Genomic DNA, 14,038 nt, shown 5'->3' with positions numbered 1-14,038 from the left:
CTTTTTAAATTAAGAAAATCTGGACTTTAATAGTCCTCTTTAAGAGTAATTGGCCACATCAAGGCACCACAAACACAGAGTTTCAAAGCAAAGCCCCCCAAAATGAGTAGTACCTTAAGCCTGGATTTCACAGCATCTAGAATGTCAGAGAAGGGAAAGAAGAAACACCTTCAGATCTGTTTCTGTCTGCAGTGCAGGGCAGTCAGCAATCTAGAGTTGCCTAGACTGAGGGGTTTCAGGATGTGGGACTTTTAGTGCTAAAACCAGGACAATCCCTGGTAAACTGAGATTTTGGATCATTTTGTAGTCAGGCCCTTCAGGTTACTAGGCATGGATGTATCTTATTTAGCTTGATTTACGACCTCCTGTGAAGGTTACATCCTTTATTGGCCTGATCCATGCACAGGACCCAGACAGGAGTGGGTACTACTCTCCACACTCTTCTGAATGATGAGCAAACTGCTACTCCAGTTCCACCAACCAGCCCTGTCTTGATTCGACACAGTCCCTTTAAGTGTGATTTATAGAATGTACATATGCTGCTTCTCTTTGCATGGAACTCATGATAATAGCATAACATTGAGAATGTGTAATATAGAAAATATTCACAAGGGGCTTTCTTTTTTAAATTGGTAACTCCTGCTTACCGGATAATGATATTCATTATAAAGCAAAGGCAACTCAGGTTAAACACGGATAGTATTTTAATGTGTTGGCAAAGAAATTAGGGGAATGACCATTGCTGAAAACTTATATTGTGCTGCGTGATATCTCATTTTTTCTGTATACAGAACCTCAGCCATACACTAATGCTGAAGAGAAAAGTAATAGTTACTTTAATCATATGGCTGACTTAAGGTGGTTATATATTTTCATTAGGGTAGGGAAATAGCATTTCCAACTCCCAACTACTAGGTAGACAGACATAAGCTAGGTTAGCTAAATTGTGCATCTAACATAATGAATATTTTATAAATCACTGCTCTGTTGTATGCTTGGCAACACCTGAATGGCACGGGGTGAATGAGTAGTACAAAGTGCCTTACCTGTAAGAACTCCCAGAGTGAGGTAGAGATGCTTCAGGCTGGTGGCAAATGAGCCCAGGATGAAACCAGTAGATGCAAGCAAGCCACCCAGCATGATTCCCACTTGACAGGACAAATGGTTACTGACAACACTCCCAAGTGGAGCTTCAAAAACAATAAAAAAGAGGGTCAACTGAAAGGTCTTGTGGACCCTGTGAGAAGGCTGTGGCGTTGCATTGGCAGGGCAAAGAACAATCATCCTTTATTTATTAATTTTTAAACAGATAAAATATTTTTATACCTTTATTTTATTTATTTTTATGTGGTGCTAAGGATCAAACCCGGTACCTCACACATGCTAGTTGAGTACTGTACCACTAAGCTGCAATGGCAACCCCAACAATCGACCTTCAAAGCATCAAGCCCACCTCACTGAGTTACAGCTTTGGAAACTGAGGTCTAGAGAGACCTGATCTGTCCATGATCATACAGAGAATAAGCAACTGAGCTAGTATAAAACTCAAGTGACCCGCCTTGCATTTCAGTACCTCTTCCTCATCTTCATTCCATTACAGCCATAATCCCAGGACCATAGGGTGTTCTTAAACAGTGAATCAACTCTTTTCTTAAATTACATGTCACTTGAACAAGGATCTTTGGTGTAGTATTGGTCATATACCATCATCAATGATGATGACAGTTAATTGGTGGAGAAGGAAAGGGGGAGCCCTGTGCAACCAGCAATGTCATACAGCAGAAGACCAAGGGGAGTGAACAAGATAAATCCCACCATCAGGCCCTGCAGGCTTGCCATCCTGTAACTGCGAAGTCAAAACCCAGAAAATCCTAAGAAAAATGTTTTACATGCATGGCGACATTCAGGTTGTCTTCACTCCATCTGCCACTTGCCAGTGTATCTGAATGATGTTGCCCTCAAGGCTTATAGAATATTAGTTAAAACTGTATGGGGCCAAAAGAGAGAGATATGGCTGCCTACAGTCACCAAGAAATACAGCTTAGGGCAACGGACTTTGAGTGTGCCAATATTTCATTCTATAACTCCTTGGGTCTGGGTCCCAGACAATGGCAAGAGTGGTGGGTAGGGAACCTGGGTGAATTGTTTTCTGAAGAAAAATTCATGCAGATACCAGTACTCCAAGAACAAAATCAGAAAGAGCAGATGCTCTGGGTAGCTGTATTATATGACCATTTCTTTATTGAGCAGGTTTAAATAGGGGGTGGACTTCAATGTCCATGTAGACTCAGACATCAGCACAGTGTCTCTTATCTAATTAAATCCATGGCCAGCGGTATATATAACCCTTGGAGAGCAGGAATGAGCAAAGCTCCCAAGAACATACAGAATTCTCAAGGTTGCCCTACTGTGTTTGCTGGAAAGTGACAAAATTTATACCAAAATTTATTCTTACACACACACACACACACACAAACTCTCAATGAATAAGGTTCATTTCTCTGTTCATCATATGGCAGATTTTGCCCAGTGGGTGTCCCAGATGTGATTCAGCAGTCTCTTGTCCATATTCTAAACTCTGATGTTTTAGTATTAGCTGAACTGGTAAGCAGATAAGTATATGTAATTGGGTATAACAGCTCTCACGTTCTGGGTTTTGTTTTATTTATTTATTTATTTATTTATACATGGCAGTAGAATGTATTTTGACATATCATATATACATGGAGTATAACTTTCCATTTTTGTGGTCATATGTGATGTGGAGTTACACTGCATGTATTCATATATGAATCTCACATTCTTGCACAGAGCTTAAATACACTGCTTCTGACATGACCCTCAAAGTCTCACATGGTTATTGGTCACTTAAGGTCATTTAGTAACCTCATTGGGGGATTACAAATATTCTCCAAAAGATAACAGTGAGGGAAATGAGTCACCCGTATCCTCTGAGAAAGATAAATGGCCTCTTGGCGATACAAATGCTGTGACTAACAACATGACCCTGAAAATCAAGTGATAGCTGAAGAGGGGAAAAAAATGTCAGGCTCTAAAACCCAAATATATGATTTTTTTTTTGGTCTCCTAAGATCTTTTATCAGTTGAAAAAGTCAACTTGGTCTTCTTATGAAACCTGTTTTTAGTGCTGGAATTACTCTCAACTTCTTCTCAAGAAATACATTTCAGCACAATTTAATTGATTCCTGAGAATGTAACATTTTTTTTTCCTAAAAATAAAAATGAGTCAGTATCTAGAATGGAATCATATGAAGTTATTATGAGTTATTGAATAACACAATATTTCTCTTTTGCCACTGAGACATGGCCTGAAGAGATAAAAGTTTTCTAAAATACTTGATGCTCTTCTAAGTGAGAGGATTAAGTAGATCTAGGCTGTACACAGATTGTTCCAATTTAATCCAATCTTAGTAACTAACATCTGCTAACTGTGGTTTGAAATTTATGAAAAGAAAAACATCAAAGTTTGTTGTCTCCTACTACACAGATGCAATGTTGGTTTTCAATACTTTACTAAGCATGAAGATTCATGCATGGGAAGATGAAATCTGAGAGCCAAATTCTGAGCCCTCTGGGAAGGGAATGGGATGCAAACCAAGACTCGAGATGTAAAGAAACACTGCTGACCTTCACTTAGGAAAGCATACAGAAATGGTGCTATCCAGTGACTGTTTACTGGACTGGTGAATGAGGATACCATGGCATTTGCAAGACAAAAGCCAAGCATGTTCTATGACAAGTTCCAGGAGGCTCAGCATCTTACCTCTATATGGAAAAACCAAGTGATATGTGTCATTTTCAGTGTATTAATGACTTCTTACATCTATCATCAGCCAAAACCATTGATTCCAAAAGCAAGTTTGGTTAGGTTGGCTGGAGGTAGGATTGGTCTTTTCTTTTAATATAGTTTTAGTCAACTTTTCTTTTCTTTTCTTTTCCTTTCTTTTCTTTTCTTTTTATTTTATGTTTTTGGTACCAGGCATTGAACCCAGGGGTGCTTAACCACCGAGCCATATCTCCAGCCCATTTTTATTTTTTATTTTGAGACAGGGCCTCGATAAGTTGCTGAGGCTGGTTTTGTACTTGAGATGCTCCTGCCTCAGTCTCCCAAGCTGCTCAGATTACAGGTGTGCACCACCACGCCAGGATCAATTTTTAACATAGTCTTTACACTTAGAAAAACTGATTATGAAAGTCATTGTCATCTGATCTTGGTCAAAGGTCATGGTCATGACAGTTCAATTACCCAGTAATTGTCTGGGTGATACTCACCACAAAGCATAGTCACACAATCTACAATGGAATGGATCCATGCTGTTTGTGCATAATCCTGAGTAAAGTATGTCTGGAACTCCACAAAAAAAATTGAGATACATCTGAAAAATACAACACAAGCATTTTAAACAGACATTAAATAAACATGGAATTGAACCAGAAGTTAAAAGTTTTGGTTCAAACAGCGTTTCCATGTCCAAGGGTTTAATTACTGAGCATAGTAGGTTGGAATTCAGACACTGACCATTTGGGTCATTCTGGAGAACTAGAAGAGTAAGCATTCAACTGGCAGAGAGGCTTCTGAAGACAAGCAGATGTGAAGACCCGTGCTCTAGAGAAGGTTTTATAGAAAAGACAGCAGGTCAAGAACAAGGTTCATCATTCATCTTAATACTCTGTTACCATCTAGAACAACTTCTTCTACTCCTTTTTTTTTTAATGTACTTGGAATTGAACCCAAGGGTACTTAAGCACTTAACCACTGAGCCACATCCCCAGCCCTACCCCTTTTTAAAATTTTGAGACAGGGTCTCACCAAGTTACCTAGACTGACTTCAAACTTGTGATCCTTTGTCCCAGTCTCTCAAGTATCTGGGATTGCAGATGTGTGCCAACACACCCAGCTATCTATAATGTCTAAAAGGTGGTTATATAACTTAAAATTTTAAAAATAAAAAGCAATTTATAAAAATAAAATCCAGCAATTTCACTTCTAGGATTCATCATCATAATCAGATCATGATGATGATAATAATAGATATACATAAAAGGATTTTTTTTGACAACTACTTCTTATAGTCAAATATTGTAACCAAACTAACTATTCATCAATGAAGGACTAGTTAAACAAATTATGGCATATAAATAAAATAAAATACTGTATTATTAAGTATTAAAATGATGGTACTGATCTGTATCTACTGATTTGGAAATAAATCCACAATATCCTATTAAGTAAAAAAGTAAGTTACAGCCATATAATCCTAGCTACTTGGGAGGTTGAGGCAGGAACATAGCAAGTTTGAGGCCAGCCTGGGCAACTTAGTGAGATGCTGTCTAAAAGTGGGAAAAAAAATGTCTGGGAATATAGATTGGTGCCCCTGGATTCCATTCCTAGTACTTCAAAGAAAATTTTTAAAAAAGAAAGTTATAGGACAATTCATGTAGTAAAAACATAGTTTTTAGTTTTTATAAAAAACATAATTTCTGTAAACAGAAAAGGCCCGAAAGCATATATACCAAAGTGTACCCAACCATATATGACTATGACTGGTAGGATTATAAATGATCGTTTTGTCTTATTATGCATTTTGAATTATTTCTTACATAATTAGGTGTGGGGGAAGGGGGATGTTGAAAAATAGTTAATTTCCCACAGTGGGGGAAGAAGATACTTGAAGCAGAGGCAGTGGTTTGCATTACAGATTAGTATGGTGTCCTAATTCAGTGCCAGAAGATTTTTGCTCTGTGATAGCACAGAAGAACTGAGACCTGTGGCTTGGGTATAAGTTTCTCCATCTCTGTGGATGGGGCTCAACTCCAACTTATCATCCTTCAGCGGCCCATCGTCACCTGTTATTTTCACTCTCCCTTTCCTTGGCAGTTGCTGCTGGATGTGAAAGTGAACGGTAGAGAGCTTTGAGGAGAAAGAAGAGAGCAGAGCCTAGAACTCAGAAGCATGAAACCTGACTAATACTCAGCAATCACTAACTTCAGATCCTTACTAATTTTCTTTGAATCTCAGTTTTGTAAATGAAGCCAAATAGAACAATGAAGGCTGCACACGAGCTGAGAAGATATCTACACTTTATGTGCCTGCTGTCTTTTATGTCCCACTTGTGAGTGGCATTAGCAATGCCTCATGAGCATGGAATTTCAGTGGATCCATGATTCAAGGGAACTCAATAAGACACCAACAGAGCACAAGTGTGTTACCTGCATTGGGAGCAAGAAAGAAAGGTGTAACAGCCCTGAAAAAGGCCATACTTCCCTCCTGAACCAAAACTTGCTCAAATTCAGAAAGAGGCAAGGGTATATCCTAAAAATCACACAGGACCAAGCATTCCTATGACATCCTTTTCTACTGTATCAGCCAATTACTTCTACTGTGGAGGAGGATGCAGAAGGAAGAGAAAGAGAGGGCCGCCCCTAGTTCCTCTCCCTTTCAGCCCTCCGTTACTCCTCAGTAAACTGAAGTTTAGAGAATGTTGGTGGGATCTGCAAGTATCCAGAAGTCAAATAAAAACAGTTGAGTTAGTTTTGTGCAGGATTTCTACTGTTCTGCTAAAAACGGAACATGTGTGCATGTACAAGCTAAAAAAAGTACGCTCAGCTGGGCATTTAATATTGGCATGGCATAACATAAAAATGAACAGAAAATTCATGCTCATAATTTGGCATTCCCAAGTTTCTTTGCTGAGACTACTTAACAGCAAATTTAGCTACAGTAGCAAACAACTCCTCAGGTCCTTCAGGGTTTATAGGATCTGTTCAAAGGAAGGAAGAAACAAAATACCACCAGCATCATCTGTTGTGAAATGGCATTCTCAAAGATTCTTTCTGTCCAGGGATCAACATGTTGCCATCTCAGTCTTCTCACTCTGCTGTAAAATTCTGACATGGCTCCTACTGAGTGGCATTTGATAATGATTTGTCTTTGGTTGATGAAGTTATTCACTAAGAAAGTTCAAGTGTGGCAACTGGTCAGTGTGGCCTAGTGATTAAGAACACAACCACTTTCCATGGGACCTGGGACATGTTACTCAATCTCTGTGCTATGAGGATTAAATAATTCCATGAAAAATACTTGAAAGTATGCCAACAAGCACAAAATAAATGGTCACCAAAAGTTAGCTATTATTTATGGAATTCACCCATTGTTAAAAGAGCTGCACAATTCCAAAGCACTCTAGACAGTAATTGCAACTAAGTTAATTTGGACTAGGAAGACTTAGAAAATAATGTCTCAACCCTGTGTATTGTTTTGTTTTCGTGGAGGATTTTGTTTGGGGACATTGAAATCAAAATTTGCTCTTCAAGTATCAACTCCAACCCAAGAGGACCATTTATGCATAGAATGTCATGCAATTACAAATTAACTGTGATTCTTACCATAGATAATTACTTGGTAAAAAGATGTCTCAAAGAAAAAGGAAGTAATCAATATACACTAACAGAGGGGGAAAATGAATAATAATGACTGTGTTAATAGCCTACACAACTTTAAGGCCTAGATAAAGTTTTTGTGGTACAAAGAAGGGTAGAAAGAGAATTTTAAAATGGCTCAGGTCACTTTTTGCAATACTTTTTGTAATACAAAACCAGAAAATAATATAAATGCTCAGTTAATAAAAGTGTGTTAAATAATTATAGATACATCCATATGGTGGAATTGTAAGCAGCTATTTTTTAATGAGGTACAGCCATGTGTGCTAATACAAAAATATTTGTAAGAGATATTACTAATGGGGTAAAAAAAAGCACTCAACATTGTATATAATATGATCCCAATTGATATAAATGAAAAGAACAAGTTCATATAAGGTTGGGTGATTTTCTTTTGTTTTGCTTAATTTTTGGACCCACCTCAAGAAGCTATTGATGAGGTTAACTCTAGGCAGTGAAACTTGGATTTGAAAAGTGAGGAGAAAAAGACTTTTTATTTTTTATATTGCCAAATTTTAAAAATTTGAATTGCCTGATATTTAGATTTTAAGTAAATTTTTAAATTAAAAAAAGAGTTATTTTCCCAATAGGCATAGATTATCTGATTGAATGACTCACGCTTGGATTATCTGCTTGTTTCCATTGCCAGTCCTGCAGCTGCTTCCTGGTTCATGACATTTAGAGTCCAGTGCTGGCTGCACCGTCACACTTTTGTCATCTAGCCTTATTCGGCTCAGGCATCCTCCTTTCCACATCTCCGGATAACCTCATTTTGCCAGACACAAACTTCTTTTCTGATTTCTGGTTTAACCCTTGATATTTCATGAAGGGACCCTGATTGCATAGCCACCAGTGAGTGGCAGGTGAAGTGCATGGCACTGACGAGGCTTGAAACATCTTTCTCCGTCATTTCTGCTAGGCCAAATATTTCTCGTTCTTTAAGACCGCACTCCAGGGTCTGCCTTGAACTTACAGCTCAGAACTTCTCTTTCAGTATTGTTTTACATTTTGTTTTTACTTAAGTCACATGTGGCACATTTCGATTTTTATTTCAGTTATTTATGCCTGAGCTTACCCTATGGTGTCTAACATCGCTGGGATTTTGGAAGCATCTAGCACAAAGCCTCATCCTCAATGAATGCATGGTGCACATTAGTGGGATTGTTACCAATTGAATCAAAGCTGAAACTTAAAATTATAATCTAAAAAATGATGCAAGACTGTTGGTGGCAGTCATGGATCTGTTAGCCATCCTACTGTTAGTGAAAGAATTTTGAGATTCAATGTCCTGCCAAACAAGACATGCCACATAACACTGATAAGCATGGAAGACCATCAGTAAATTAGTGTCCCTGATGTAAGTTATCAGTTATCTACATATCCCCACCCCAACTTATCTCCCTTGTTCCCAAGGACAACAGTCAAAGAATCTACACATACGATCTCTTAATGCATAGTTGTTTCTATAGGGATTAGGCAGAACCTCACCTATGGCCAGTTACCAATAGGACTAGGGGTAGAAGTTCTCTGTAAGAGGAATTTGGAGACAACAGTCCCCTTGGTACTATGACTTCTCATCACTGACAGGACAGTCCCTTGGGTATTAGGAGGTAGCCCACCTTAGACAATGTTTCCCATAACCATTTTTAAAGCATTTTTGCCTAAAAAAAAAAATACAAAGTCTTGTAATGCTGTAGTTGTTCTAGAGGGTAAGCTACAAATTGTGTGCACATGTGTGTGTGTGTGTGTGTGTGTGTGTACTGTGTATGAAAGGGCAGGTAGAATTATGGGGTATGTATGAGAAATAACAGGATAAGACATGATTTAGTTACATATTTAAAAAAAGCAATAGTGATTTTTATGTGTATGTGTGCATTTCAAGAGCCTAGATTATGCCAGGCAGGCAGGGTGGCACCCACCTATAATCCCAGTGACTCAAGAGGCTGAGGCAGGAGGATCACGAGTTCAAAGCTAGCCTCAGCAACTTAGTGAGTCCCTAAGCAACTCAGTGAAACTCTGTCTCGATATAAAAAATATAAAGGGTTGGGGGATATGGCTCAGTGATTCAATCCATGGTACCAAAAAAAAAAGTCTGGATTATGAGGAGTGTATATGTAACTGACAAAAAAACCAGATGAGAAGTAAAAGAGACTAGGATTCCAGATCATCTCTGTCCTATAAGCCAAAAAATGTAGGTGAGTTACTTAACCTTTTTAGGCATCAGTGTCCTGATTTTTTTTGCAATACTGGGAATCAAGGCTCACACATGCTAGGCAAGAGCTCTACCACTGAGCTACATCCCCACCCCTTTTTATTCTGTTACAACAGGATCTCACTAAGTTGTCCAGGCTGGCTGTGATCCTCCTGCCTCAACCACCCAAGTACCTGGGATTACAGGTATGCACCACTATGCCTGGCTCTGTCCTAATCAATCGAATGGGGGTGAAGATGCTTATTGTGTCTAAATCAGAGGTTTACGAGAGACAATGTGACTGAGAGAAGCATCTTAGTATCTCAACCAGAAGCACTACAAACAACTCCACAAGAGTGCAGCTTCATCCTGAAGACTCAACTACCCAGAAGATTCCAGCATGAGCTCTCCTTGTAAACCACTGAGCCCACTTACACAATGTCCCCCTTGTGGGAATGATAACAGATTTCACATGAAAGGACCAACATGAAGAGATTCCTTTTAACTCTACAACCTCATCACATATATATATGTGCAAGAACACAATATATATGTGCAAGAAAAATCAGATTCAATATCTGTTATTATTTTAAACAAGCTTACCATTTATTATAACACATAATCAACAAACCCTTATTGGAGTAAAGGCAATCATCCTGTTTCTATCCTACATGGTGTCTTTTTGGGGGTGGGGTATTATTAATGACTTTATTGATAATGCCTTCAAATAAAGTTATTAGTGCAAATTGCTTCCTTCCTTCCTTCCTTCCTTCCTTCCTTCCTTCCTTCCTTCCTTCCTTCCTTCCTTCCTTCCTTCCTTCCTTCTTTCCTTCCTTCCTTCCTGTCTTTCTTTCTTTCCTTTTTCCAGTCTCAGTTTGTTCTCAGAGCAACAAGCAGGGCATGGGGTTTGGGGGACTTCTGTCTTGGAGACAAGGGCAGGGTTGCAGGTCTGTCTTCTTGGCCTGGGAATATTTGGGATTCCCCCAGCTGGGCCATCTAGATCTCCCTTCTGGAATCGTCAGCTCTCTCCTCTCTCTTCAGTGGACAGGAGAGTGGGTGGGAGAGCAGCTTCATCCAGCAGGAGCCACCATCTTCTTTCTGTGGGACACCTAGCCCCTCTCCTGGGCAGGACCCCCCGGGGCCACACACTGTGTCTCGATCTCCATGTCCACAGGGCGAATGTTGCCCATTTTGTGTTCTCTGACCCACAACTCTCTGTCTTTGGCCAGGTCCCCTTTTTGAAGCAGTTGGTCCACAGGCTCAACTGTGCTTTAGTTGAACATGTCAGCCTCGTGCCGCAGCTGTGTGTACTGGCACAAATGTTGCCAGATCATCTCCACCTTCTCCACTTCCAGCCGCTCCAGCTCCAAAGTGGTGGTCACCATCTCTTCAAACCACTTGGACTGGGCTTGGTTGGAGAGGTCCACACAGCGCATGAGGTCATCACCAGTCTGTGTGGACTTTCTCCAGGCCTTCTTGATATCCTCCTCTGTCTTGTTGCTCAGCCTGATCTCCAGCTGCTGGGTCTTCATCTCCAGGTCTCTCTGCCACTCTGTGAGGGACTTCTCCACCGATACATAGGGGCTGGCAAGTTGCTTGTGGAGGTCAGCGATAAGGTGGTTACGCTTTTTCATGTCTTTCTTGAAGTTCTCACGAAAGTTCATTAGGGGCTTCTCTACCTCGCTGTGAAGCTTGGCGGAGAACTTGAGATGAACTTCTGCTTCCTCTGCCAGGCTCCTCTTCACCTGAGCCCATGCTTCTCCCAGGGAGCCTTCCTCCTGTGCAGCCAACGAGTTCTGAGAGAGCTTAGCCAAGTTCTTTGCATATTCATCAATCTTTATCCTCTCTTGGACAAATCCAGACATTTCTTTCTGCATTTATTTGCCCTTCAGTTGCTTTTGGAGCAGCAGTTCGAACTCCCGCCATGGTGCCATTGCCTCAGGGGTCTTATCAGCCCAGAAGTAGTCACAGTAGCTCCACTCCGTTGTCTTCAGCAGCTGCTGTTCAGGCATTGTGTCTGGGTGAGGGAACATCATGCAATTTATCATCTTCTCTGTGTGGTCACCTTTATTTTCAAAATTATGTATTTTGTCTTCATTGCCTGAAGTTCTGTCTTCCAAGTGATCTCCTCTGTTGGTGCTACTTTCCATTGAATTTTTATTTTGGTTTACTGATTCCTTCATTTCAAAGATTTCTTCTAGATTTCTTCTCAGGATCTTTATCTCTTTATTTAAGTTATCTTCCTTCTCCTGAAACATAGCTTTGATTTCACTCTTTATATCCTCCTTAAAGTCATGAAGCAGTTTTACTAAGTAATTCTGAACTCCTTTTCGACATTTCTTCTACTGGTTTGTCAATGGAGTCTATAACTGGAGCATCCTGGTTTGTTTGGAGTGCTTTATTCCCTTTTTTTTTCATTTGGTTTGTGTGTCTTCCCATCTAGCCGTGGGGATCTGAGGCAGTACAGTTTCTACCCTGTAGACTTATAGTGTCCCTGAAGGTTTCACAAATCTGGGTTTCAGTTTCCATAGGCTCCGCCACGCCGCAGTCCCAAGATGGCTCCTGGATGGCAAATGATGGATAAACTCCAGTAGAGAGTGAAGGATATGGAAATAGGCCCCAGGGAGGGAACTTCCCTTCCAGTTTCCCTACCAGCCCTCCTGCCCCGCCCCAAATCGCAAATGGCTTTCTTGTACTGTCAAAAATGTGTTACCAGAGAAGAGAAGCAGAGTACTATTAGAAAAAAAAAAAAAAAAGAGCAACTAAGAGGAAAGAGTTAACATATGCAGATCTCGAGTATTTTTTCCAAATATAAATGAGATGAAATGAGTTGCAATGCAATGCACACCCATCTAACTTAAGCAAAGCAAACACCATAACTTTAGGCAAAAAAAGAGAAAGAAGCAAGAATGAGAGAATTCCTGTATTTATGCTATTTCTCTTCTTCAGCCTCAAACTCAGCCTCCATCACCACAGCCAAAGTGTAAAATGAAACAAAGGAACTGGAATTCTAGGCTTCCAAGGGCTCAGACCTATTGAGCCAAAGGGTTCCCAAGTTACATGATTTTCCTTTCTGGGGTGAATATAGTCCCTAATCCTGTTTAAGAGTAACTCCATAGGAGCTCACAAATCTACTATAAACATTATAATCATACTTTTTGTCACTTGGCATCCTTTTTCCTCATCCCTAGATTTAAAGACACGTATAACCTCATTATGCTCTCTTGTCATAGTGCTTTGTTGATTTATGAATTAGGAATCACACACCCGATTAGCTTCCTGCCTCCCCTATAAAATCTTAATATTAAACTTTATCTTCATTAACATTTATCATTAATATGGCAGATAAGAAAATTCTGGAAAAATGAACGTGCAAAAATCATCTTACACATCTCTGGAGCCATGTCAACTTATGCTAACTTACCTTCTTGGGTGTGAATTTAGCAATTCTTTAAAATTCTTGTAAAAGTAATTTCATTAGAAAATACCATGGAGCAAATTCCTCCTCTAATGTGCAAATCCAGACATTTCCAATGTCATTTCATACATGATGGGTTTAAATATTTCATATTATTGATGAGGGAAGATAGAGAGCGAAAGGAAGTAGTCATATGCTTTCACATCTTCTAGAGCTGCTGATGAAAACGAATGCTGGAATAGTCATTACTTTTGGTCTGAAAATATCCTAACACTCCTAAACATTCTAACACATATCAGATATTATGGAAGAGACCACACTCCAGGACTCTTGAATATCAGAACTTGCAAAGAAAAAAAAAATGTGCAGCCAAAGGAAATACACACACACTTTTGCAATGATAGTTTCAGAAATAGAATGAAACAGATTTAGAAGAAAAGACAAACCAGTTCTTCTTAAAAAAACCAAGAATAAAATTCCAGGAACACATGGTAACTGCTGTCCCAATACTGAGAGGGTGAGGTAGTGAGGTAGGAGGATCCCTTGAGTGTAGGAGTTCAAAACCAGCCTGGGCAGCATAGCAAGAACCCATCTCAAAAAAAAAAAAAAAAAAAGGAAAAAAGAAAGAAAAGAAGAAATTCCCCACTTACCTGGTGACTGCCCTGGTGCAGATGGTAACAAGGAAACAGCCAGCCACAATCATCCAGCCCCATCCTCCATCTGGAGGGGAGGTAGACCCAACTCTATTTACTTTTGCCATGGTTCCAATTTCTTTTTCTTCTTTTCCAAGTTATTCCAACAGCAAGTTATGATCTCAGAAGAGTTTGCTGCTCAGCAGCTTCCTGTTGTTATTCAAGGTTGGCATAGAATGCTACCTGGCACATGGGTTACTGGCCATCTACAAACAAAAATGAGACATGTTTGTATTTTACTGCCATGTCCAAAGGTGGGGATTTTTCATTTGGTAA

General features: G+C 39.7%; 2 protein-coding genes and 1 long non-coding RNA gene across 9 annotated transcripts in view; 1 reads left to right on the top strand and 2 right to left on the bottom strand.

Moving 5' to 3' along the window:
• SLC16A12 (solute carrier family 16 member 12) overlaps nt 1–14,038 on the bottom strand; it is a 90,500-nt gene that overhangs the window by 10,129 nt on the left and 66,333 nt on the right. For all 7 annotated transcript variants that reach the window (XM_079138250.1, XM_079138249.1, XM_079138248.1 and 4 more), the window contains 3 exons: nt 13,721–13,968; nt 4,294–4,397; nt 1,047–1,190 (listed from right to left, as the gene is read on the bottom strand). In XM_079138250.1, coding sequence (XP_078994376.1) covers nt 1,047–1,190; nt 4,294–4,397; nt 13,721–13,830 — 358 coding nt within the window. In that variant the 5' untranslated portion in view covers nt 13,831–13,968. The remainder of the gene's footprint in view (nt 1–1,046; nt 1,191–4,293; nt 4,398–13,720; nt 13,969–14,038) is intronic.
• The window catches only part of LOC306660140, a 292,372-nt gene that overhangs the window by 232,995 nt on the left and 45,339 nt on the right, over nt 1–14,038 (top strand). The gene's annotated exons all lie outside the window — the stretch shown is intronic.
• LOC306660129 (growth arrest-specific protein 7-like) lies at nt 10,822–13,695 on the bottom strand. Its single transcript, XM_079138278.1, has one exon. The coding sequence runs from the start codon at nt 11,527–11,529 to the stop codon at nt 10,924–10,926; it is 606 nt and encodes a 201-aa protein (XP_078994404.1). The 5' UTR covers nt 11,530–13,695; the 3' UTR covers nt 10,822–10,923.

This window comes from Sciurus vulgaris (genome assembly GCF_902686455.1).
Source record: "Sciurus vulgaris genome assembly, chromosome: 4".
In the NCBI taxonomy this organism is placed as follows: domain Eukaryota; kingdom Metazoa; phylum Chordata; class Mammalia; order Rodentia; family Sciuridae; genus Sciurus; species Sciurus vulgaris.
Note: the sequence above shows the minus strand (reverse complement) of the source record. Positions and strands in the feature narration are given on the sequence as shown.